At 39.8% G+C, this 27,231-nt stretch overlaps 1 protein-coding gene and 2 long non-coding RNA genes across 4 annotated transcripts in view; 1 reads left to right on the top strand and 2 right to left on the bottom strand.

The window, feature by feature from the left end:
• Nucleotides 1-5,233: 5,233 nt before the first annotated feature.
• Nucleotides 5,234-27,231, bottom strand: part of CDH2 (cadherin 2) — a 209,720-nt gene continuing 187,722 nt past the window's right edge. For both annotated transcript variants that reach the window (XM_028523789.2, XM_036009186.1), the window contains exons 15-16: nt 15,240-15,404; nt 5,234-6,600 (exon numbers count right to left, since the gene is read on the bottom strand). In XM_028523789.2, the coding sequence (XP_028379590.1) occupies nt 6,394-6,600; nt 15,240-15,404 (372 nt within the window). In that variant the 3' untranslated portion in view covers nt 5,234-6,393. The remainder of the gene's footprint in view (nt 6,601-15,239; nt 15,405-27,231) is intronic.
• LOC118496689 lies at nt 8,653-25,162 on the top strand. Its single transcript, XR_004899246.1, has 5 exons — nt 8,653-9,132; nt 15,990-15,992; nt 18,108-18,115; nt 21,479-21,483; nt 25,150-25,162. It is a non-coding gene; the product is annotated as an uncharacterized LOC118496689 (long non-coding RNA).
• LOC118496690 lies at nt 16,137-26,651 on the bottom strand. Its single transcript, XR_004899247.1, has 3 exons — nt 26,404-26,651; nt 24,893-24,897; nt 16,137-16,146 (listed from the first exon to the last, which is right to left on the bottom strand). It is a non-coding gene; the product is annotated as an uncharacterized LOC118496690 (long non-coding RNA).

Raw genomic sequence — 27,231 nt, 5'->3', positions numbered from 1 at the left:
AGTCAGGGGCTGGTGGCTTGAAATTGCCCTGAAGAGCAAGTGAGCAATCAGTGAGAGTGCCTCCTCACATCCCCAGTACGCTGAGGTCACCTCTAGAAACTCGTGATTGGAGGCTGCTGATTGCAAAGACAGTGAATTGCAAAAACCAGATCATTATCAAGACTGATGTTCTGGCCAGTCTCGTGTTGTAGTGCCTGTATGAAAATGCCAGTAAAATAAAAAGTTTAAATTTATGTTGTTTACAAAGATGCTAAAATAAAAATTTAAAAATTCTTAAAAATAAAGAGATGGGCGAAACTGTATCAGGGAAATGCTAACCCACCACCTCCCCACAAATAATAATAGTAATAATACATGTATTGTTACCTGAATGGTAGTATCAGACAAAATGGAATTTAGAACCCGAAGCTCTGGTGGTTGCCAAGCAAGACACTTCCCATTGACAAAAGCTACTCTACAACCCCAACTAGAGGACAGCACAGTTTCAAGCATGAATCAATTTGACCTGGAAATCCACAAACCCCAAAGCTACTGGAAAACATTCCGAAATCTATCAGAAACTGATCAGCCAAAAATAAACACTAGGTATTTAAGAAGTAAAAGTAACAGGTTTAGAAAAATGTGAACCCTATAATCAAGGGAATAACTATGCCAAATTAGTGATTTTCAACTTTTTCATCTCATGGCACACATAAACTAATTGCTAAAATTCTGAGTCACACCAAAAAATATATTGTTTGCCCATGTGTCTCCCCAAATTGGTATACTTTTGATTCAAAGGGCTATTGTTGTGCTGGCTGTGGTCATTTTTTATTTGACAGTCTGGGGAAAAAGAGGCCAGTGCCCCTGACTCAATCAATGGTCAGGAACTGCATGGCTTAGGATTCCAGCGGCGCACCAGTGGGCCGCGGCGCACCGGCTGAAAATCACTGCGCCGGGTCAGTAAGTCAGAACCCTAGTTCTTTTAATAGAGCAATAAATAGACATATTAAACTACTCTGCTGAAGAGGAAATGAAGTAAAAGGAAAGAAGAAAACAGCATATGACAGATTTTTAAAATACTACATGCTCTTTTCTATGACTGATATTTTTTGAAGATGTAAACTGTGAGAGTCAGTCTAACAGGAGCACAATGGTTGACTACGCTGACTCCTGCTGGCAAAAACACGCCCATGTGCCTCCAGGAGCAAAATTATAGAATTCTAACAAGTTTTTATGAGTAGATAATCCCATTTTATATAAACAACTCCAGAGCACACAAAAAAGTCAGTTTTCTTAATGTTTTATTGAGGCCAGCATAAATCTCAGACTAAAACTTGAGAATAGTGAAAAAAAAAAAACAGAAAAGAACATGAAAATCACAATTTTAAACCCCTCAGTAAAATAGCAGCAAATCAAACATATCAGGTGCCTATTAAAATAACATTATGACCAAGGGTGGTTTATTACAAAGTTTTATTGAATACTAGCAAACCTAATGGTATACTTCAGTATATTAATGGGTTAATATATATTATCATCTCTGTAGATGAAGGAAATGCATTTTGTAAAATGCAACATGTATGTTCATCAAATCTCAGAGTAAGCTGGATATACCGTGAAATATATCTACACCTACAGTAAATGTTATATATATACTGTTGAAATATACAAAACATTTCTACCATGGCAAGAAACAATAAAATGCTTGATCCACATTATTACTAAATATACAAAGAAACTAAGTATTAACTTGGTAAACAAAAAAAAGCTATTATTACTTGCTGTCATGATTATCTGCTGTCAGCAAAATACTCATACAAGAGAATCACCAAAAAACTATTAGAACTAATATGATAATAAAAGTAATTAGAAATGAAATAAATATATAAAGGTGGCTAAATTTTCAGTACAGCAGTAAAAAAATATTCAAAAATGATGTGAAAAGGAGGCTCCACTCATAATAACAATGAAAATTATTCAACTAATAAAATGAGACATTCAATGAGGCTCAATGAAACTGTATGTATGTTCTTGAAAGTGAGATAGTATAGTATTGGAAGAGAGAATAGGTGACACTTTTAACTTTTCACAACTCAGCAAAATTTGTTCTGGAACTTGATAAAATGTTTCTGAAATGTATGCACAAAATAGAATTTTGCAAAAGAATATAGAAATGTTTGATTAGAAGGAAAGAACAGTGTGTGGAATGGCTTGTCAGAACTGATATTCTAGTACAACAATCTAATATTGTGCAAGAATTAAATAAAAATCAAAGGAACAGAATAAATGATCCAGAAACAAACAGATTTATATAGGAATTGTGTATATGATTTATGTAGCATTTTACATGATTGTGTTAAGTTTAAGCTTTTTAACAAGTGGCATTTGGAAAATAGACCATGTAATTAGAAATTTATAAAAGTTAGATTTCTATCTCATACTAAATAATTTCCAAGTGAATTAAAGAGCTAAATAAATGCAAAACAATAAAAGAACAAAAATATAGGATAATAATTTTATTATTTAGAAGTGAGAAAACCTCAAAAACGCAGGGTTGAAAATACTGACAGAGTAAATAAACCACTTCAAACAAAAATTTCAGTAAGACAACAACATTGGCAAATTCACAAGACAAGCAAATAATTAGGAAAAAATGCAAACAATGAGTTCTTACTAATTTAATTCGAAAAGCCAAGTAATTCAACAGGGAAATTAAAATAGACAATTTAAAGAAACATGAATGGCTAATAAACATGAAAAAAATCACCAACCCATCTCATCAGCCATCAGGAAAGTCCTAATTAACATGAGGTGTCTTTTCTTGCCCATCATTTGGCAAAACATTTAAACACGTGTAACATCCAATATTGAGGACGAGGGTCTATTGATTCTGTTTAGTGTTGATGGGAGTGTCAATTGGCCCAGTCTTTAATTAAGACAATTTGGCCATGTCTCATTCAGGTTTAAGATGCATATACACTTATCATGGAAAATAACCCATTTCATGGAGATTCTAGCACTCTGTAGGCATACTGTTTTATTGGCAATGTTGCAGAAGAGATCCAAATCACTAGGAATAACCTGGGATCCATAAACCACACATGTAAATAGTTTTCCAGGTTTTATTTTATCACATGGTTACAGTCATTTCACAGAGTACTTAAAACTAGTACTGTGGCCTAACTCACAGGCTAACTTCCAAAGGAAAAAAAAAAGTAAGGCATTGCCTAGATTGTCTTACATTTTGTGGTTACTATTTTGAGCTGCATAAGATCCTTTTGCCAAAGGAGGAAGTTGTAGGCTTTTAGAAAGCCTCATCTTCTAGCTAAACGGCACTTTGAGAAGTAACATGAAAACACTGTAATTTCAGCAATATTTAATTAAGTTCTCTCCACATTCTGTAATCCAGCAATCCCATCTCTAAAACCTTCACATTTAGAGAAATGCAGAGATATGGGTATTAACTGTTGCATTGTTTCAAGTAGTAAAAAAACCCTGTGAAACAACATATTACTTAAGAAATGGTTAAATTAATTATATGTCCACATTAAGGAATACTATGTGGCAATTAAAAAGAATGAGGTATACATATTTACATTAATATGGAACAATATCCAAGGTACAGGCTTAGTGGAAAAGGCAAGTTACACAAAATATATCACATGCGATCTCATTTTCATGAAAACAAAATAAAATCTTTATAGAAATGTGTGTGTAAAAATGCTGATTAAAAAAAGACTAGAAATTACACATCAAACAGCTAACAGAAGTTCCTCCAATGGCAGGGTAGAGGGGCTTCCACTTTTTATTAGTTTTCTGGGGGTTTTTTGAAAAGTGTTTTTACCAAGGAAATAGAGTCATGTATTACTTCTGCAAAAAAAGTTAACTTTTGAAAAATATTAATGTTTACATTTACTGATTATATATAGGATGCTTAGTATTAATGCTTATAGTTTATACATACATTAGATATAGTCTCTAACTGTACCTCAACTGTAAGAAAATTATCAGAAGTGTTTATCTAAACAATGAAAATTCTAATTATTGCGATGGCTGAGTTTAAAAACATGGTTCAGTTGTCAACTGGATGCGCAGCAATGTAGAGGCACAGTTGAAGGATACACTTTAGAAAAAGACTATTTCAATGAGCAAATTTATGGTTTCATCATGTAAATTCCTAGAGGCAAGCTTCGGCATTTAATTATTAGAAAAGCAACACAGAAGTCCTGGAGTTAGTTAGAGGAGGTATATTTTATAAAAGAACAGAAAAATGCTTTTTACAGTGCACAGAAAAATGCTTCTGTACAATGAAATGCTTTTTAAACTGTCCAGTATGAGAACATATGGTCATGAAGCAAATAGAAAAATACACCAAGAATTCCTTCAAGTCTCTTAAAATTCACTTGTGAATCATATTAAGATACATAAACAATTTCACAGTCTTTAGTAAGATCATTTCACTTTTTGTCCTCTGTGACTATCTACCAGACTAACACTATATTATACACTTGAAATTTGCTTAGAGAGAGGATCTTAGGTGTTCTCACCACACAATTACACACACACACACACACACACACACACACAGATAACTATGTAAGGTGATGGGTGTCTTAACTTCATTGTGGAAATTAGTTCATCATGTATAGATATATCAAATCACATTGCACACCTTAAATATATACAATTTTATTTATCAATTATACCTCAATAAAGCTGGAAAACTGGTCAAGCCAATGAACGGATGTCAATCAAACCCAAGCATATTTCATTAAGTACATAAAACAATGACTTCAATGAATTGCCTGAGAATCCCAGATGTCCACTTCAGTGTCCAGGGCCAGTCGTATAACTTTTTACTGAGGTTTTCCTTTTGCTGGTGTGCTAAAGAGAAAGGCCCGTTACAGTCAGTGTACCCATAAGCTTGAGCAGGAGGGAATGAGAGCATGAGTGATATTAAGGACCAAAGTTCACTGAAGCTAAGGATGTGGTTTGTATACCACTGCCGGCGTAGTCTCTTCCTGCATCACCCGGTGTTTGTCGTCTGTAAGAATGAGAAGATCCACCACGATTCTCTCTGTGGCTCACTGGACACAGCTGCCATGCTAATGGTTCAGTGAGAAATAATGCGAGAACAAATAGACAAATACACAATAGAACAAACAGTACTGTTTTCTCAATGAAACTCCAGTACTTTGGAGTTTTGCAACATTCAAAGCAGTTCAAGTAGGAAAAAAGTTCAAACCAGTCACCAGATCCAAAATTAGCATTTTATTCAGAACGCTGGGGTGTTCATTTATATTCTGGTACACAATACAGAGGCAAAGCTGCTGTCAGAAGTCTCTCCAGTTTAAAAGCTTTTTTTTTCATTTTTTTAAGAAACACACAGTAGTGCCACCTGTGTCAGGCCACCCCTTTCCATCTTTTTTTTTTTGGTACAAATTATGTAAAACATTTGTGCTAAGAACTTTTCTCCCTCCCCAAACAAAAACAAAAATAGAAAATAAAAAAAAATTAAAAAAATTAAAAATTAAGTATTCTAACTACAGCTCAACAATTGAATCAAATGTCACTTTGTTTGTAAATACTTTATCCATAACGAAAGATATAAACATGCAAAAAACCTGAATCCATTGTCCAAATAATACATACACATGTTCTGAAGTTTCTGCGCTTCTCCATAGACTATGCCAATAAAACATTATGTACACATACCATTTTTACAGTGAAGTGAAAAAAAATACAGTAAATAAAAATGTGTACGTGGATTAAGACCAAAATGTGTCTAACATTCTAGTTTATGAAAAAATTCAAATTTTGCTACAAATTGGTGATATGAAAACTCCCTTTATTTGCAACCAGCTGCGTAAGTTTTAAGATTTTAGTGAAAAAAAAAAATCTAAAGTCTAAAACTAGAAGTAATGTACATTTTCCAATCTCATGGTCTCATCCCCTAAGATAATAAAATTGCTCCATGAGTTTTTGTTTGTTTAATTCTGTATTTTAATAAAAGCAAATGCAATGTAACAAAAGCGTGCTGAAGCATATCATGGTTTAACTCACTGCTCCCACCACAAAATATTTTGTCTTTTACTTATCATTTCAGAAATCAGTACCATTAAAGCCTTAAACATAAAACTAATTCCAATCTGAAAAAGGTACAAAAAGGCACATAAAATCCCAGTGCTTCTGTACTGTAAAATTCAAGTGTAACTGAGCTCAGTGTTTTTCCAAACAATGTTGGATCACTGATATTCCCTCTGAGCCCAAATTGGTTTGCAGCCTATGCCCAAGCCTCCAGCAAGCACTGTGCTAGTAGACTACAAAGTTAAAGCCTAGCTTCTGAATGCTTTTTGGGAATATCAGTTGAAGTTGTTTGTACTTGTCCAAAAACCAAGTTCACCCTGAAGTTCAGTCATCACCTCCACCGTACATGTCAGCGAGTTTCTTGAAGCGTGGCCCCCAGTCGTTCAGGTAGTCATAGTCTTGCTCACCGCCACTACTGGAAGAATTAAGGGAGCTCAAGGACCCAGCCGTGGAGCCACTGCCTTCATAGTCAAAGACTAGCAGGGAGTCATACGGTGGAGCTGTGGGGTCATTGTCAGCAGCTTTGAGGCCCTACAATTTGGAAAGACCAAGAAGAAATGAAGAGAGGGTTACAATCGACAAATGCACAAACAGATGCCAATGGTCCCATGGGATCACATAGGTGTTTGTAAGCTTCTACCTGCAGACCACAAGGTTTTCAGCCCATGGGAACTGGGGTTATCAGCATGTTTCAAAATTACACAGAAACTAACTTCAGGCTTTCCTCTGTAAAGAAAAATCCCCTAAGGAGTCTGGCTCCCTGAAGTCAAGACACACGATGGGAGGTGGTTATCTAGAAAAAGTCTGGGCAAAAGTCATCAGGATGCTGACAAAAACAATCATACCCCAAAACCTCAAAACCCTCAGAGCAGCACTGAGAACTAGGAGTTCAAGGAGGAGGTGGCATTACATTTGACCTAAATTTGGAAGGATATCAAAGGAAGAGTGAAGACAAGGCCAGATGTGATTATTACATATACAAGGAAAGTTAGTCATTAAATCATTTTATGATCTTAACAAAACAGAAAGTGTGAACTTAACTGATAAACTGTGATCAGGTATTATTTAAGAATACAGGGACCCCCAGCTCCCACATGCCCTAAACACCATGCTCCAACATCTATACGTGGTATAACTGTTAGGTTGGGGGAGGGAATTCTCCTGATCTAAAATTCTGCTCCTACAAAGAACTTAAAAAATAAAGACCAATGAAATGATTATCTATAAATTTAACTCTTACAAAAATATTTTTCATATGTAATTCATATACCTGTAGTTAATTCACAATTATGCACTACAAAATTTTTATGGATTTTATACTAGGTCCTTTTGGTGTTTTCTCTAATTTTCTCCCAGTTCCATTCTGAACTCCAAGATATACCAACATTAGTTTCCACACAATCCTTCTGTTTCCACACTCCGCTTTTTAAATGTCGGTGGCTTACGGTGGTCCCACTTATCTGAGACCTCATGGACTGTCCGATTTTAGATCGGCCCTTCCAATACGCATGCATGTTATGAGTGCATGAATATACATGTGTTCAGCTCTTTATTCTTTCAAGTTTACAGATGGGGAAAGAGGGAAAAAGCATAAAAATGAAGGTTAGAGACATTATGCTTAGTGCTGGAGAGATCAGACTCCGGGTCGACACCTCAGCTGAACATTAAGTTCAGTGTGCGGCTTGGCTAAGTCCTGCAAACTTCTCTTCTTCATCTGCAACTGTAATAACAATAATAAAATCTTTCTGAAGGCCAAATGGAGTAACAGAACACAAGAGCTCACCATAGTTAGATGAGTATTAGTTTAAAAAAAAACTTTTTAGGGAAAAATTTCCTGCTTTGGAATTTGAAAAAAAAAAAGGCGAAGACATAAATTGAGAAACAAAATGGCAGTGACCTGCCTTCAACAAGAAGAGAGAGGTATGCAGGAACTGTTCTCCCATCCCCACGTCCATCCTACCAACAGCCCTGACTGTTTATTTAGATACCACTTTTTCTCACATCAGGTTATACCATTTGAACCCAGAACCTCCGGTGTAAAATGAAATAAAGCAAGTCTTCAACAAACTACTTCAATATATAAAAAGTAATTTTAGATGGAATTTTCTTTATAATATTTATAGAATAAACTACAGGGCAATTCTGTTAAGACTGAGAACCACAAACTACAATTTCTCAAAATTCATAATCTCTCTGTGGTAGACTGTGCGACCGTCCTCAGTGATTCATGATCCTTTCCCGTGCGTGGATCTCATCCCATATGACCACAGTTCCCTCTCTGGAGCCTGAGTGCACTTCCCCAACCCACCATCAGGCCTGGCTGTGGGACTAGTATTGGCCAATGAAACGTAAGCAGCAGTATTGAGGAGACTCTTAATTTAAGAGTTCTAGCTAACATGTTTCCACTAGACCCCTCTCCTTTCCTCCTCAACCAGGACAATGGCCTGCTCGGGATGGGAGTAGATCTTAACATTCATAAGACGTCAGGAACTGAGCCCCTGCAGGCCAACATGAATAAATAACTTGAGAAAGGAGTAAGCTTTTGTTATATAAGTCAACAATACTTTGGAGTTGTTACTTATTGTTGCCTTTGCTAGTAATAACCACAGAATGCATCCTCATTCATTTTTTGCACTTACTTATCCAATTCACAGCATGTTTCTTGAGTATCTATATTGTAATGCGTTCTGCTTAGTGTGGTGACACGACTACCAATAAGCTACACCCAGTGAGTGCTCTCCGGGAGTTTATATTCGCTTGCCAGCACGAGCCCCTCTTTCCTTTCCCCAGCAAGTCCTGGCCACTGCCAGCTTAACAGCAGGTATCGCTTTAGTTCAGCACTAACTCGGGTCCACACAGGAATAAGACCCGTGAAAGATCTAAAGGAAAATCAAGAAAAATCAAGGAACTTCCTGATAAGAACAATGGGCCTCTGAAGACAAACATTAAGTTTTCATTATGACTTAAAGAAATTATGAAATTAAAACTGTTTTAGAACACAGACAACAGAGATGAAAGCCAGTGTCACCGTGTTGAGGTCGTCTGCTTTATCAAAATTCAAATGTTTGGCCCATGTTGGGCCATGACGGCCCATGTTTAATGGAAGTGGAGTATGAATACTGTCTAGTCGTCACTGGTGTGTTCAAGGCCTGGAGAACCCTCATCAAGTGCTAAGCCTCCTGATTCTTTAAAAATAAATATAACACCTTTGATAATCTAGTTCCACACTCACTATTGACATTCTCAAAAATATTTGTTTCTTTAACATTTTCTTTAGCTCCTGCTTTGGCTTTCGATCATCATGATAGTTACTGAATTTATGTTTTCTTTTCTTTTTTTTTTCAAGGTTGTAGACATGGCATCCATTAGAGATCACTGTGCTATGCTGAAGCATCATGCACTGTCTCAGGTGTTAGCAATTACAAAAGGGCAGGCGCAACTGAACTGTCAAGAAGTCTTAAGGAAGACATCTTTCCACACCTTAAAGGTTAGTATTTTAAGACCCTTCTATTTGGATAGCATTGATTTTTATCTGATAATAAAACAGGACTCTTTAGATGAGGCATTATGTAAATTCTGGGTCCCATGCTGGCAATTCTAGAAAAGACTGACTATCTTGGTCAAGTCCTGAGAAACTGACAGTCACAGGCATGCTGCCAGAGCGAACACATGTGCAGGAGAAATCGCGTGGGCCACAGACCTTCTAGTCCACTCTTGTGGAGTCTTTTTTTCTTAGGTGTGGACACCTTTTGACAAGCTGCGTAACACACTGTTGATAAATTACAAATTGAGTGCATGTGTTTTCTCTCCCCACCAAAGTTTGACCAGAAGAGTACGTGCTTGCTTCACCTTTGTTGGACCTTGAACTCTGGATGAATGTGAACTATTTTCTGTAATTCGAGGTGCCTCTGTAAAATGAGAAGAGCTGTGGCTCTGGTTGAATTCTTTCTGAGCATGTATTTATGGACTTCTGATCCTATGCTTTATGGGTGCAGACATGCCTTTATAGGGACTATAAAAACCCACGTTCTTCTGTGAAGGAACCCATGAGGGATGTAAGAGGAAAGAGGTCCTATTGATTTCCTTACATTCTGTTTTCTTTTGTTTCAATGCCACTGCCTTTGTTCAGGTCCTCATTATGTCCTCCCTGGACCACAGCAAAAGTCTCTCTAACTGGTCTCCTGTTCCCAGCACTATTCCTGCTTCTTTCCTACAAACAACTATTGATTTCCCTCTACATACTGTTTGATGTCGCTCCCCCAAGTAAAAGTCTCTGTCTACTCTCTATCATCTAGAGCAGTTCCTCCCAGAGAAAGGAGGGGTTTGCCTGGGGGTGTGCAAGATGATTTTTAATTGGTACATGAACACTTTAGAACAATTCTCTTTATTAAAAAAATTAAGTAAAAATTGATGAACAGTTTAAGTAAATAACAGACAAAGTTTGAAGGCATGGAAAAAACTGGAAGTCGTTACTCAAATGCTTGAGGTTCGGGTAACCTGCAGGATAAAGCTGAAACCATTCATGGATCTAGGTTGCTCACCCACAGCGTGTGTTTCAGCTTCCTCAACTCCAGCAACCACAGCTGACTTATTCGCCAAGACCCCTTCAAACCTAAAAACGCCGTGTGCCTATGTACCTGCATGTTAGGGCTGTATTAATTTCCTGCTATCTGAAGTGTGCTTCCATTAGTTTGAAATGTTTCCTGTCATATTTTTTCATCTGATTACAGCAGTCCGTCCATCCATCCATCCATCCATCCATCCTTTAAGGCCTGTTAAAAATGTCACTTCTGTGCGGATATTTTACCCCCAGCTATGACTGGACATAATTTCTTTCGTCCCTTTTGTCCCTTTTATTTTCCTGCCATGCTTTGGTGATGCTAGATTATGCCACCCCTTTTCCGCACAGGTGGTTTGTATTCATCCCATATCCTGCTTTCCAACACGGGGCCTGACACCCAGCAGGTATTCTAGAAGGCAACTTTCTGCTGCTGTCCTGGGCCAAGGTTTTTACCACAGCAGCTTGTCCTTATGTATGTTTACTCCTTTCACAAGAATCTAGGATCTAGGTTTAAAATATATATAGATATAAAAGTATACCAAAGTATATCATACCACAGTATACCTTACAGTGGAATTCTGTGTTTTATCTGTACCAACATTATTGCTAAGTCCCTTCCTAGGAATTTCATTACTTAAAGCAATTTTAAAAAAGACATTTTGGTTTGTTTTATTTATAATTAGAGGACGGTGGAAAGTTTTTACTCCTGAAAGGTAAGTTGTAATAATAATAATAATAATAATAATATGATATTGATAATAATGAAGAGATATTACTATGACAGGCATTATACCAAGTGCTTTTACATGGATTATATCATTTAGTCCTCATTGCAATCTTAAAAAGGAAGTTATATTATTTTCCTCATTTTATATGTAAGAAAACTGGAAATCTAACAGGTTAAACCAGGAAATCTTGACCTTGTACAAAGGCAACTGGATTTGAACCTAAACGCCCAGCCCCTGTAAGAGTGGATAGAGATATTTAAAACAGAACAAATTAAATGCAGTCAATAGGAGAAAAAGGCAAACGTTTTAAATTTTAGTAGTTTAAGCAAGTTATTCTAAAAGCACCTTCCATTAGTTTTTAATGATATTAATCAAAAGTCAGTCTTTTTACAGAAGTATGCCCTTGGGTTTTATACTTCTGAGATAAAAAAACATACAGGATTAGTGAAATTATTGAAGGTATGCTAATACCTACTGTTGGGCTGAGATTAAATAAATTTGTTTCAACTCATCACCCTCTGAAGGTCATGTTTCAAAACCTCAAAATAGAATGAAATTCTGTAGCTGAAATTAAACATTGTGTGGTTTGTTTTACTCCACCTACCAGGCCGGAAATGTTATCATTTTTAAGATTCAAGGCAACATTCATTCATAATTTAGATACACTAGAAATGTTCTCGTGAACTTACCCATTCCTTACATCTATAAAAACACTCTAATTATAATCAGCACTGTATTATTTTTCCTTTGGAACACTGGGTACTATGCTAAATCAAATAAGACCTGGAGGTAAAGAGAATCTGCTGGCATTTTAAATGTATTTCTAAAACGTGCCTGAGTTCTTTCTAGGTACCTTCGACTATTTGAAAACTTTACATGTTTTTATCTCTATTGGTCCAGTTATAGAAAGATACTGAAGAAGTCTTAACGAGTGTCTCAGATGGAAGAATCTATGCGGTGTGTTTTATTGTAGTTTCTGACCTGGGCCTTCTGACAGTTTCATCCCCTGATCTCCCACAGAACTGTCACATCCCTGGGCTCTTTTAGTTTGATTCCTGTTTGATTTAGCATGATTCCCAAAAACGATCTTTTCAACCATTCATGTGCTCTGCAAACCCAAATGCCCCCCCACCCCCCACCCCCAGGATATACACCTCTTCCCCTGAAACATGGGAGGGCTTCCTGGGGAGGCGGGAGGGAACCTCTTGACAGAAATTCTAAAGGGAGGCTGAGTTCTGGCTGGGATGGAGGCCAGCGGATGGCCTCTACCCCACACTGTGTGCCTGACCTTCCTTGGGTTGGTAAAAACAAAGAAACTCACATCCAAAAAAAAAGGGGGAAAGGGCACTCCTTGTAGAAAGAACAGGCTGGTGCAAACACTGGTATGAAACTGCAACCTGAGCCTGGGCACTGCAAGGACAGGTCTCTGCTGCTGGCTGGGGAAGGTGCAGGTTGGGGAGGGGCCTGAGATGAGAGACAAATGCCAAGTAAGAGCGAGACCCAGCTGGGCTCCTGGCCTGGCAAAGTAAGGCTTCAGGTATCAGAATGTTTGGGGGTATGAAGGCCATGCTGACAGCAAAGTAGGCAGCACACACACAAAAATCCTGTACGTCTAATTTATTTTCTTATCTAGGCATCATCAGCCCCGTTATGTATACACAGTAGACATTCAATAATTATTTGCTGAATGAATGATTCTAAACCAAGCCCATGATGATTTTACAATAAGCCATTTTAACAAAGACAGACAATCTTCAAATTTTGAATTGATCGCATTCTGGAAGTTAATCTGCAAGTCAGTTGTTTGGCACAAAGTTTCTCATGTAAGTATTTACACATGTTCCTTATGGTCTCCAGCCACATTTTAGGCTCTGGACTTGGGCACTGTGTTAGGAAAAGAAAAATCCAAATGGAAATCCTGACTGTACCTCCTTCTACTGTGGCATTAGAAGGGTTGGAAAATGGAACCTTATTATCTAGATATGTTGTGTGACCTGCAGAAGAAAGCCCAGTCCCTGTAAAGACGATGAACGAACACATACACAAAGCACACACTAAAACATGACTTAGAACCACCAATATACTCATTTTCTGAGTGGAGTCAGCACCAATAGAGTGAATAGCTCCAGGCACGGGCCCTAGTGAATCCTAATGCACTGCTAGTCAGGTGGTGCTCGTAGCTTCACACCCTACACACCTGCCACAGTACCTGGATTCTTAAAACAATAAAATGTAAGAGCTAGGCAACAGACTAGATGCTTAGGTTACACAAAGATGAACATGAAATAGCCCCCATCCTGGAGTTACATTAAAGTCAAAACTGACGGTTTTACAGGACTGTAAATAGTTCAGTGGGGCTGCGGCACAGGAAGGGAATGTGGTGGGGAAGAGGGCAGGACTCAGATTATATACAACCTTCTAAGTGATGGGTGGTATTTAGTGCTAGAACTTCAACACTGCGAGAGAAGCATGTCATGGATCGGATGGAATCCCACAGAACATTTACACTTCAGGGACAGGCGGAAGCATCCAGCTAATTATTTGTTGAATCACACTGAAGCTAGAATTCTTGCTTTGAAAAAGTTCAGCTACATCTACATTCAAAATATGCACTGGATCTGGAAATCTGACAACTGCAGAAGTAACTAGACAGTTCTTCAGGATGGCAGGAGCTAAGTTAGAAGTAAAATCATCAGGCATCCTTACAGATTAAAACAATCTAGTCATATATAAAAATTCCTGCAAATTCCCCTAACCAGGCCCATATATAAATAAACAGGAAGAGTCAGGGAAGATTTTTATAAATAAAAGAGTTGTTGGTACTCTTTGCTGTTAGCTCCCATCTACTTTTCAATCACGTCTACTACAAATCTTCCTCTTTGCAGAATTAAATATACTATGTTCGGAAAGCAGTATGCATTTTAGAAATAGACAGTAATGAATACTTGTAAAGATAGATGAATATTCTGTTTCAAAACTTTTTTACAAACTGTAAGCGCTTCTAAAAGCCTAAGGCAGATTGATTATGTATATGTAACATATGACGACTTTAAGGAAGACCAAGAAATAAGAGTCTTATCAGCCCATGACTGAGGGTGACATGTATGACAAGTGCATTCCACTCTGTAATGCACCGAGACCAGTTCTGCTCCTGGAGATGCGAGTGGGAGGATATGGCTGGAGAACACGAGACCAGCTGTATATTCACAATCAATGTCAGTGTGTCTTGTTCCCTTACACTTATTACAAAAATTGAAAAGGAGAATTGCAAAGTATAAACATGATCAAATGAAGCAGCATAAATCATTTTAATTCAAAACTTAAGTATTAAATGTAGCAGAACTCTTGGTCAGTAATGAACTAAAAGAATGCCATAATAATTTTGACAGCGAAAATCCTATCTGTTATATTCAACAGCGAATTAGCTGCCTCTTATAGAAGCTCTTAAAACTCATCAACTAGACAAGTATTTAAATCACTTACATAATATTTAATTTAGCTGCTCTTCCTACTAATCTCATTTGATGGAACTCTCTAGTCATTGGTAGGCACTGAAATCTCACCATTTGTGGATTGAAAGTGAGGAAAATAAAAGTGAACTTACTACACTCAGAAATGCTAACAAATGAAATTAGAACACACTATTTACTATTGTTATTCATTGCCTTTATACTCTAGGAAAATCCTTTTAGAGTTGGTGTGACTAATAGTGATGATAATACATGAATGTTATTTATAAATGCAGATATTAACTGACTGATCTCTTTTTGGCTGATCAAAGTAATTAAATCTATTTTCTGTTACTGAAGCCACATTTGCTCACACAAAGCTAAACAGAAGCATAAAATAAGCAACCTTTTAAAGAAAGCGAGTCTCTGTACCTCATTGATGAAATCCCCGATGTCCCCAGGGTGTGGGGCTGCAGATCGAACCGGGTACTGGGGCTCAGCATGAATGGGTCTCTCATCCAGTCGTCGGATTCCTACAGGTTTGATGGCATCAGGTTCCACAGTATCAGGCTGCTGGAGCTGGCTCAAGTCATAGTCCTATGAAAGACAAAATCAAAAACCCATGGTGGATGGGCATAAAGATGGAAAATTACAACATTTGTGTTCAAACACATACCCCAAATGCATAGAAATGAGTGAAATTTAACATAATGGAAAAGTTGCCACTATGAGTTTTTCATGTTATGATTAAATATTTCTTTCACACAGCTCTTCTGTGTGTTTTTTTATTTCTGCAGTCTGCGCTCCATCTGTTTTACTAGGTTCCTTATCAGTTTCCAATGGAAAACAGCAGTGACATGAGGCCCCACTATAAACCGCCTAAAAAACCGCCTAGAAAATAGAGCTGTAACAAAGCAGCACAGGTAACAATGAAACGTTGATGGAGTTCAGGACATACTGCCCCAAAATGTCACCTCAGCATATTAAATATCTTAAGTTGATGGACTTTTTTAAAATGACAGAAACATGAAGGTTACTCTGACCTTCTGCTGCTGCTTCACCCCATTTCCCTAAAATAGGTCATAAGACTCCCGTGTGGAAAATCCCCTCCTTGTACCAGGAGGAGAGAAGACATTCTTATCACCAGGGGAATTTGGGGCCAAGACATCTGCACAAACAGAGTTTGTCGAGCTAACCCTTATCTTGCTAGTTCCTTCTTCACCATCACAACCCCTCCTCTTGTCAAAAAGCTTCCTGCTGTAGCCACTTCTTTCGTTTTCGTTCTCTTGTGAAGGTTCCCATGGACATGTGAAATTTTTTTAAAAATGTGTGTGCTCTTCTTCTGTTAATGTTTGTTAATTTCATTTCCAGGCCCAGCCAAGGACCCTAACAGGCTGGAGAAAAACTCCACCCCCCGCTTACGATGCTGATTTTTTTTTTAACCGATGCAGGTGTGTTTTCTTTTTCCTTCAGCATGGTGTCAAACCTGCTCCTTATTTATCCATCCCTTCAAGGTCTAGAGTTGGCAAACTAGGGTTCGTGGGCCCAGTCTGACCCAATTCCTATTTTTTGAAAGACTGGCTTTTGCATTTTTAAAGGGTCATTTAAAACCAACAAAGAAGAATGTGCCAAAGAGACTACACGTGGTCCACAAACACTTACTACCTGGCTCTTCACAGAAAAAACTTTGCCAGCCTCTGATCACCTTGCACCTGGCCAGGGGGACTGGTTTCCCCTCCAGTGCAGCCCAGGGGGTAATGTCTTAGAAGACAGCCTGTCCCCTTCGGACTGACGCAGAGCGGAACTTCTGAGGATGCTCTGGGCAGAGACTGGGCCCTGCACACTCTTTTCAGCTTTAACATCAGCCAGTGGGGCAGGAATGTGGAGAAACTGACTAAAATGTGAAAATACATCACCACATTAGGTCTGAGTAGATACTTTCTAGTTTTCAAACCCCTAAATTCTGGTGATACAAAGTGCTACATCCATAGCTTAACAGAAGTTCTCCAATTTAATGCTGATATTTACAGAAAGTACAGTTTCCAGTACTCTTTATAATTCAGGCCTCATCCTGTTGTCTTAAACCAGGTGAAAACCATTTGCAGTGTCTCTTACAGTGGTTCTTACTCACTCAGCACCTGAATGTTTACCATGTTCTGGCAGTCTTCTAGGTGCTTTACATATGTTTGCTCATTTAATGCTCTGAACAACACTGTGTGATACTAAGTTTTACTATCTCCATTCAAGAGTCAAGGAAGCTGAGTGTCAAACAACTCAAGTAACTAGTCCATGGTCCCAGATCTACTGAGACACAGAGACAGACTGACTCCACATGTATTAGACTTCAAAGCCTAGCCCTTTGCCCAGTCATTTCAGAGAGTGAGTCGAGCCTGAGCTACAGGTTGGAGGTAGAGTAACAAACTAGACCGATGAGTGGGGTGGGGGTGGTGCAGGAATGTGAGGAATGACTAAAATAACAAAGCAGACAGAGAGGAGAGAGGTCACAGACATTCATACCCTCTATGTACCAGGCACTATACCAGCCTCTTGGTAAGTGTCTTTTCATAAATACTTTCTAACAAACCTGTAAAGAATGTTTTATTTTCTTTGTAGATGAAGAAAAAGATTCGGAGGGGTTGAGTAACTTGCCCAAGGTCACATAGTGAGTCTGTGATTAGGATGAGAATCAAAACCAGATGTGTCTGACTTCAGAACGTTGGTGTCAAACACAATGCCGTGCTCCTGACAACACTCCCCTGAACAACTCCTTGCCCAGAGACTCAGCTAATCTAAACAGTGAAGGCACGGAGAAACAGCCCCTCCTTTAGGGAGTATCCAGGTGATGTGGGAGGTGAGGCAGGACAGAGTAGGCCGAGCCAGCCTGGCACGAAACCTTGGTACATTGCCAAGTATATGCTCAGTGTGGGAAAGCTGGCATTAATTTTGCATCTTGAACAATATACGGGCTAGGGAGAGAAAAGAATCAATGGTGTGAGCAAAGGCTGGGGAACACTGTTTTCTCTTGTCAGGGCAGAGCGTTTTATACTAGCGATACAGATCTTGAGTGACAACATCTCGATCTTACACAAATGTGCTCCACTTAAAATTTTGTAGAATTTATGGGTTATTTATGGAGCATGTTAAAGTAAAGGCATATAATGACATAGATGTGAAAGCCTTTGATATGTTAAAATATTATACAAAACAGAGAGACTTATTTAGAGAATCTGAATGCTCAGACATTAAGAAGTTTGTTTTCCCAGGCCATGTTTAATTGCATAACTACTGAGCATAACAGAGAAGGGGAAGTGTGTCTTCTGATAACTATCAAAGCTTTTTGTAAAACGGGGAAAACAGATTGTAAGTATAATGATGAAAGTTAATGTGTTTTTATGCTGAGGGTGTAAAATGCCTTATTAGAAGTCTGAATTGCATGTCATCAAGTAATTGAATCTTATGTTTAAGTACTGCCTTTTACCTGGTGAGATGCTCCTTAAGAATCTTCAGCACATTGTCTGGTAATTCAGTATAAGAACACAAAGAAATTCATCTGGCATGACTGGAGACAAAAGAGGCATGTGGGCTTTCTTTATGCTATTTCTTACCTGGAAAGAGCCTGTCTACCCTGATTTCTTACATAGCACCTAAGGTATCCAAAGGTTACAAACGCAAATAATTTTGATTGGCTAGCAGTGTTTTAAAAATTCTCTAGTAAGTTGCCAACAATTCACCTGGAAAATAAAAAGATCTGGAGAAACAGATCTTAACTCCTGACATAATGTATTACAGCTGATAGCAGCTGTCTCCCATGGACAAGCAGCTTCCCTGGCCTGCCTCACTTATCAGTGTACACACAGAGCAGCATATTAATTTCCAGGTTTTTATCTTTCTTTTGATAGCCTTTTCCTACTACCATAAGAACCAAAGAGGAGAAACAGTTTTAAAATGTCTGTAGTCTAGTTCAATCTTTTCCACCATCAATACGTCAGGCCCCTAGGAAGTGCTCATTTAGAAAGGTGCTGAGTAAAGTCTCAGGGACAGACAGTATTCGTGCCTGATGTTGAAGAGTACAGTCTGTTCAAGAAATGTGCTTTGCGTCACATTATGCACTACAGCCAACAGTTCACAGTAGGGAGGGAGGGGAAGACCCCTAGTCCCATTGCAATGGTGGTGAGTCCACCCAACTGATGGAAATGTGTCATCCTCAGTGACACTGGTACCTAAAAAAGGAGGCAGAAAATCACTGATTCACAGGAAGCTAGAAACTGGGTTAAAACACATGGCTTAGAGTTTCTCTGTGATGGTTTCTCCTTGTTTATTGCAAATTTGGGATATAAAAACCCGACGGTGGTGGGAAGTGGGCGGGAGTGTGTTCAGGTTTCAGAAACGGGCTTTTCTGTCCACATCTGTTTGTCTCTGTTATATGACGAGGTCCTGACCTGAGGGTCCCATTTTAAGCTTTTTGATAAGGGGTCACTCTACACAAACCTCCTAAATTATACATCTTTACAATCCTGTGATGCTTTACTTACACAAATTACAACATGTAGGATAAGAATTACAAAGAGAATTACAGAGACTGAAGGCCATGCTCAAGGTTGTGGGGTTCATGGTCTTAACTCGGAAGATTAAGAAAGAAACAACCAACAAGAACTCTTTATTTGGTTCCTAAAACTCTCTGGAGAAAAAGTGGATCTGAAAATTCATATTATTGTCAACCTTTAGAATGTTAATTTCCCAAAGAAGTTTAATTTTCAAATGAAGGAAATTCTTGTTTTAACTGAGAACATGTGTTATTCAGCAATGACCACTAAAAGTAGGCATGGAATTAGGGTTTTTAAAATATTAACACTGCAAGTAGAGAAAAGTAGTGACTCCCCCTCCCCCATTGAAAATGTCTTCGAAGATCATATAATTCTGGGAGAGTTATTAGGAAGTTAGCGGATAAAATTCTGGTTCTGGCTTTTCTTGCTCAGTTCCACTGACTTGCAATAATTTATAATTGGCTCAGAAAATGATACCACGAATCTATCTTAAGGCATTTGGTTATGTGAAGTAAAATAAAATGCTGTACTGGTATAAATTGAAATTCTGGAATCCCAGGCAAGAATCTCAGAAAGCTGCATTGCTGGTAAAATCCATAGAATTGTGCAATTAAGTCTGTTTTGGAGAAGGATGAAAACATTCATTTAGTGTTCCGCAAGTATTTCAGGAATGCCTGCTGGCGCCGGATGCCACTTTCAGCTCTGAGAGTGCGAAGAAGGAAGCCGAGTTTTCCACGCTGCCCGTCCCCTGTCAGCAAGTCCGTCAGGTGCTTTCTCATGTGATGTTTCACACGCAGTGGCCCCTTGAACAGTGTGGGTGTGAACTGCACAGGTTCACTTACATGTGAGCTTTTTGCAATAAATACTGTGAATGCGCTTTCTCTTCCTTACAATATTCTTAGTAGCATTTTTGTTTCTCTAGCCTACTTTATTGTAAGAACATAGTGTGTAAGACATATAACACACAAAATAAATGTTAACTGATCTTTTATGTTACCCACAAGGCTTCTGGTCAACAGAAAGTTATTAGTGGCTAAGTTTTGGGAGAGTAAAAAGTTATCGTAGATTTTCAACTATGCAGGCGGATCAGCACCCCTAACTGTCCCCCTCCTGCCACTGTTTTGTTCAACAGTCAATTGTACTCCAAGCAAAAATCCTTCCAAGTGGGTGTTGCACCATTTCGTTGATTCTAGCACCTCAGAGAGGTTAATGATTTGCCCAAGGTCACAGACTTAGGGAAGCCGTATGGAAAGATAAGACAGAGATCACTAGACAAGCAAAATCAGTCAACAAAAAAAGCTGCACCTTGTTGCCAAGGCCATTGGGAAATGCACCGCAGAGTTTGCTGGTGAGGGGGTTCAAGTGCTAGAAGGAAGTTCAAGGTGGTTATACTCATTAGGCAGAGGCCTGGCACTCTGGTCTGTGCGCAGTGGGTTGTTGGTTATAACAGACCTCACGGGGTTTTATTCTGGAAGATCCAATGAGGGCCTGGCAGGGAGGGAGGGGAGGCTGCAAGCTCCTGGTCCGTTTTCAGCGGTCGCTGGTGAGAACCAGCGATGCCACCCAAAGGCCAGCTCTGCTGCCTCCTCACCCATGCTGGTGCAAGGGTTGTTCGTTTGTAGTAGCAAAGACAAGTAACTTTAAAATTCTCATTTAGATAAGGGAAACATTTCTAACATCTCGAGATAGACAGAAATAAAAATACTAATATAAAGGAAACGGACAAAATTCTGAAGGGAAAAAATGTTATCCGGAGAAAAGCTGACAATGGTACAAGTGAGAAACTCTTCAGACAGGCCCAGAGAGGAACAGAAAGTAGAACAGAACATTATCTCACCCTCCATCACTGCTGGCATTCAAACAATTGAATAAAATAGTGATAAGATGCCAATACATTACCACAGGACTGCTGACAAGCAGCTCACACACCCTTGCAAGCTTTATGTAAATTACATTATGACCTGATTTTCTTCCCAGAGAAATACAGTTATGATTGTGACTATGTACACAGGAGAAATGATGTGAAAAACTAACTAGATTCTATGGATCATTAAAGCAACCCCCACCCACAAAAAAAGAAAAGGTTTGCTAAAAACATTTCTGGTTTGAATGATAAACCTACTAGAGACACAGTAACTTGGGGACTGAATAAGCAGACGAAGGTCCTCCAGTCTGTTTTCATGGACTACGTTGCACTTCCCACAGGGACGGTAGCAGAGTCCCCAGGAAGCACATTCTCTGTTCCTGCTCCCAAGGTTTTCTGTCACTGCTGCCGCCCCGTCACAGCCACCTTTCAAATTCTGTGCTCAGGATGAGGAATGAGCTGAAGGTTCATTCTTTGGTGCAGTATTATGGCTCTGCTTCAGAAATCGGTACCACCGCATTTTATCACAACTTGTTTCCCATTATAAAACTGTAACATGTTCTTTTGGAAAAATGCATCAAATACTATTTGATTAAATTTCATTCAACAAGATCCTTCTGAAGAGTCTCTTGGGTCACAGACATGGTTACTGACCTCATAGAGCTTTTAGTGTAATGTCTTTTAAAAGGACACGTTTAAAAATAATGAAAATGATATAATTGATAATTGATTACAAAAGGTGTGGAATGCGAAGGTGGATGCAGCTGGGAGGTGTTGCTGGAAGAGGGGAGGACAGGGCTGTGCGGAGAGAGACTTCACAAGCTAGCAGAATAACAGGGCTCCAGAAAGATGTTTGTCCTGAAATCTGAAATTATTTTTTTAATTTTATTTATTTATTTATTTATCATTAATTTAGAGAGAGAGGAATGGAGGGGGAAAGCTAGGGAGAGAAACATCAACATGAGAGAGAAATTAATCAGTTGCCTCTTGTATACACCCCAACTGAGGATTGAACCCACAACCAAGCGGGTTGCCCTGACAGGGAATCGAACTGGTAACCTTTTGCTTTGCCAGACAACACACAGTCAATGCAGCCACACCTGTCAGGGCCTGAAATGTATTTTTATCCAATGTTTGCCATTTCCCATTCCTTCCAGGCAATTTGGTTATAGCCTTATAAAGATAAGCACATTTCTTTTAACCTTCCAAGGAGACAAAAAGGGTAGCCTTCTAAATGTAATTTTGATTCCACATTCTTATCCCCAGTTCCAAGTTCTCCTTAACAAAAAATAAAATTTCATTATTCAGACAAGATTAAAGTCATTCTGTCTTACCATGACCCATTATTCCATCTGGAAGGAAACCTAAAAATAAGTGATAAAGAAATGGCAATATGCAGTTAGGAACATGGTGACCGAGCATCAGAATCCTTTACGAGGTTATGTCACATCTTTTTTGGCACTTCCTAAAAAGACACTTTTTTCTCTTTAAGATAAATCCCCACATAAAGTTGACACAGCAAAGAAAGCATAGTCATACAATTTAAAATGATGGAATCTGAAATCAGAGCGCTTTAATTCGAATCCTGGCTCTACCACATCGAACGGGTGACCTTGGCCTATGACTTCAATTCCCTGTGTTGATCTTCAGAGGATTCAACTTTCGGACAAAAAAGCTAATGACTCCATGAATAGAATAAGTCTATGGCAAGGGTCAACCAACTTTTTCTGTGAGGACCAGAAGGTAAATGGCTTTTAGGCTTTGGGGACATACAGTCTCTGTCACAGTATCTCTACTCTGCTGCTGTTGCGACGCAAACATAGCCATAAACAGTGTCAATAAGGGGCACGGCTCATGGCTGAGTTCCAGTACAACCGTGTATATAAAGTCAAGCAGTTGGTGGTTTGGCCAAATGGTAGAACTCCGACACCTGGTAACTTGGCACCCCCTCCCCCTCCACACACGCATACTGCTAACACATACTTGGCACCAAAACCTTTATCATATCGTTACTGGGATATTGATAACTTTCCACTTGTCTAAAACTAAACATAGGAAATAGGTGATTAGTCAAGAACAATAAATATTAAAATGAGTTACTTAAAATATTGTATCCACTCACATGAAGTGACAGGAATAGCCAAAAAAGTCATGTGCAAATCATGTGCGCATGAACTGTGTCTAATGCCTAGAAACTTTCCTCTTGTGAAGCCAGCGCCACTCTTTCAGAAACTAATATGAACTGGTGTTTGCAGGTGGGTGTGAAAAGATGAATAACTTGGGAACATAATTAACAGTGTGCTTTAGCCAACAATAAAAATGTTGAAAGTGGTCTCTGCAGTTATATCCAGATTCAGCCATCTGTTAGTTTGCTTATATAGTACAATGATTTTGTAAAACAATTATTTCAAAGAATCAAATACACCGTGGTTAAATCAGACAGCGTCCCTCTCTGCTGGCACAGAGACAGTCGGCTGGGTTGCTCGCACTGGGGCAGGAAGCCGGCAGCGTACCCAGGCTCAGGCGGAGATCCCAGGGCGCCGGCAGGTGGCTGGCTTGGTCTCACGGGACTTGCCTGCATCTGTGCCCATCTCTCCGTTGAGACATCCAGCCTGGATTTCATGTTTTACTTCCAGGTGCTCAGGTTATATTCTTGACTTAAAAAAATAACTTGGCTGCTCAGACTACTTCTCCAGAGTGTCGACATGTGCTCAATTTTGCAAACTGTGTTTAACTAATTAATTGGCTCTTATCCTTTACCTGTTCTCAAGCCAGATTATTAGTGGTCGTCTAACAAGCTGTGCTAAGTGTCCAGCCTCACTGGTCCTAGTCTCTAGTGCCTGCCTACTGTAGACCAACAAGACGAAATGAAACATCTTTCATCTGATAGACCAACAAGACAAAACAAAACATCTCTCATATGACAGACCAACAAGACAAAATAAAATCTCTCTCAAATGACCCCCAGCCCAGCACACCAGAGCTTGGCCTCTCTAGTCACATGAACCTGATTTTGAAAACTGAACTTACAGCAGCATCTGCTGCATGGGGCTGCTGGGAAGATTACAGGAGACATGCAAACTAAGAGTGTGGCACAGTGCCAGATGCAGAGCAAGTATGTGATGGATGCTAACATCAATGAGTACAATGATCGCTTCCTGAAGACATGAGAGATTTCGCAGAAGGTAGGTGAAGTTGTTTGGGGTATACTGGTTTAACTAACCTAGACAGGCTTACCAACTAAGAGATTCAGGAAGAGAGCCCAATGCAGAAACATTCCATGAGTGTCTGCTGGTGGGAGCTGTTGTATATACTGGAATACACAGTGAATATGACAAGCCTTGCTTTCATAGAGTTTAAGGTCGGATGAGGGCTAGACACAAAGCTCTAAATACAGGCAGATACGGCTGCTTGTGGGAGCCCAGAGCAGAGACATGACTTAGCCTGGGACTACAAGAGAGGACGTCCTGAGACGAATCTTGGTGGCTAAATAGTCAGAAGCTTGTGAAGACCATGGACTAGGTGTGAAGTGACATGGCACAGGTAAGATGCACAGGCAGCTTGATCCTACTGCAGTGATAAAATGCAGAGTGGAAGAGCAAAGTGTAAGCCCTCACCACTCAGAGTCCTCCTCCCTCAAAGCCAGATCCTGGCTCTGAGGAACTGGGGGTTCTCACCCCATCTCAGGCTCCCGATCATTGCTGAATGTGCTTTCTGAGTCATGGAGATTCTGGGGCTCTATCTACTAAAATGCTTAGACTAATTCCCACAGGTCACACAAGAAATATATCTCATTCAAAAAGCCAACTGAAACTCAGACAGAAATTATAGCCAGATCTTTCGAGGTTTGGAACTCGGGTTCACTGAAAAGAGCTCCTATCGTAACCCCCCACCGCCCACCCTGAAATCAGCTGTGGACTCCCTCGGTGTGCAGCGCTGAGCCCTGCTCAAGGAGACTGTAGCAGACCAGGGAGTTTGGGCATATTCTCAAGGAAGGAAAAGATGCCCTTCCTGGTGGCTGGTGAGTCTTATATACTGTTTCTCATGCTCACACACTGTCCCATTCTCCTGAGCTCCTGAGCCTTCCATGTCTCCTCTATCAGGGGTCCCCAACTGTTTTGGCACCAGGGACCAGTTTCGTTTTGTGGAAGAGTAGGAGGGGGGTGTGGGGTGGGGCTCAGAGCTAGAACTCGGGCAAGCTTCAAGCTTCCCTTGCTCTCCCACCCACTGCTCACTTCCTGCTGTGGAGTGGGGGACAGGGTGGAGACAGGGGGTCTGGATGGTGACAGGGGGTTAGAGCTCAGGCGAGCTTTGCTGCAGCCTGGTTCCTAATAGGCCAGGGACCAGTACTGGTCCAGGGTGTGGGGTTAGAGAACCCTGTCTCTGTTCAGGGAATCACCTTCTCTGGCATACTGGATGGGTGAGAATGATGCAGAGGATCTAGCAACCTACTGCAGATGGGGTAAAATGCGTCCTCATAGAATCTCAGGGGTGATTCTTTAAGCTCAAGTCCCTAACCAGGGCAGGGTAGAATTGACGTGCACGCCACTTCCAGGCCTGGCCCATACAAATACAAATCTCCAACAAGTCATTCTCCCTGCCCTTCTGTCATCTAGTGGTTGCATGTATATATGTCTAGGGTGACCTTGGAAGCCCCCGGGGGAAGATGGAGGAGCCAGTGGCACTCCGGGTCCCTGAATGACTGTGTGGAGTGGAGCTGACCTCCCGTTCCCATCCCAAATTCTGGACACCCGAAACCCAATCACTGCTAAGCAAGCAAGAAATACATTTCAACCAGGCTTAGGTCATTGAAATTTTAGAGTTTGTTACAGCAGCTAGCCTATTTTATTGTAACTAACATATCTGGCTAAATATACTTGTGGCTAATCCACTTTCTTTCTTTTTTAAACCAGTGCTACAGAAAATTATTCCATGGTTCCAGAGCATTACAGTACCTCTTCCTTGTAGAAATCTATTTTGTGACTCCAAAGCCTAGTCATTACTATTTAATTGAATTGGGGTCTGCAAAATCAGGTATCTATACAGGATAGGCTGATAACATAAATCAATAAAGGCAGCTTGGTATAAAAATTAGGAAGAAAGAGTTACTCCAATATGCTTGCCCTGCTGAGAGAAAAGGCCTTTATTTAGTTTGCTACAACTGTTGTCATATCAGAACACAGGCCACATTGCTAGATCTTTCCATGTTTTGAGAGAATTGGGAGATCCAAAATTTATGTGAATTTTTCCAATTTTTACACTCCACAAGTTAAAATAAAACACAGCCATGGGCTTTGTATGAAGAGACCAGCAGTGGCCCTGGCCGGGTGGGAGGCGCCATCCCTAGATGCCAAGGCTGAGGGTTGGATCCCTGGTCAGGGCACATACAAGAAGCACCCGATGAATCCAATAAACCGATGTTTCTGTTTCTCTTCCTTCCTTTTTCTCTCTCTCAAAAATCACTGAAATAAATAAATAAAGAGACCCACAGTATGTGAACTGTGACTTTAAACGACACAAAATCCAGCTTTAAGGCATGTCCCCTGACCCATCAGCGTTGCTAGAAGAAACTAGCCAGGAGCAAGTCTCTGAAAACCAAATTGGGAAAGTCAGAGAGTCCTCGGTCCTGGAATATGAAACCAACCGAATCCAAGAGGTGCTGGGCCTTGTCTGAAGAGACGGAGAGAAAAATATAGCCAGCTGTGATGTTACACTCAGCAGCGGCAGTATGGGAAGACAGAGCTGGTACGCATGGATAATAAGGGCCCCGAATCCGAGAGTGATCAAGAGAAAACTGATATGGAATCTTTAAGAAGCCACCACACTTTCTGTCACAACCAGCTCTCACAGGCGTTGGCTTTAATCTCTAATGAGCTGACAGCCTGTCGAGACGACAAGCCTGCTCTCTGTGCCACCACCGCTCTGCTGAACCGCACATTGTGGTCCAAAGGATCCCAGTGTCCGCTGACTGTCACTGTGACACCTCCTAACACGAATGGCAGAGCCTTCTTTCATG

The sequence above is a fragment of the Phyllostomus discolor genome, chromosome 9 (assembly GCF_004126475.2).
Source record: "Phyllostomus discolor isolate MPI-MPIP mPhyDis1 chromosome 9, mPhyDis1.pri.v3, whole genome shotgun sequence".
NCBI classification, from domain to species: Eukaryota; Metazoa; Chordata; class Mammalia; order Chiroptera; family Phyllostomidae; genus Phyllostomus; species Phyllostomus discolor.
Note: the sequence above shows the minus strand (reverse complement) of the source record. Positions and strands in the feature narration are given on the sequence as shown.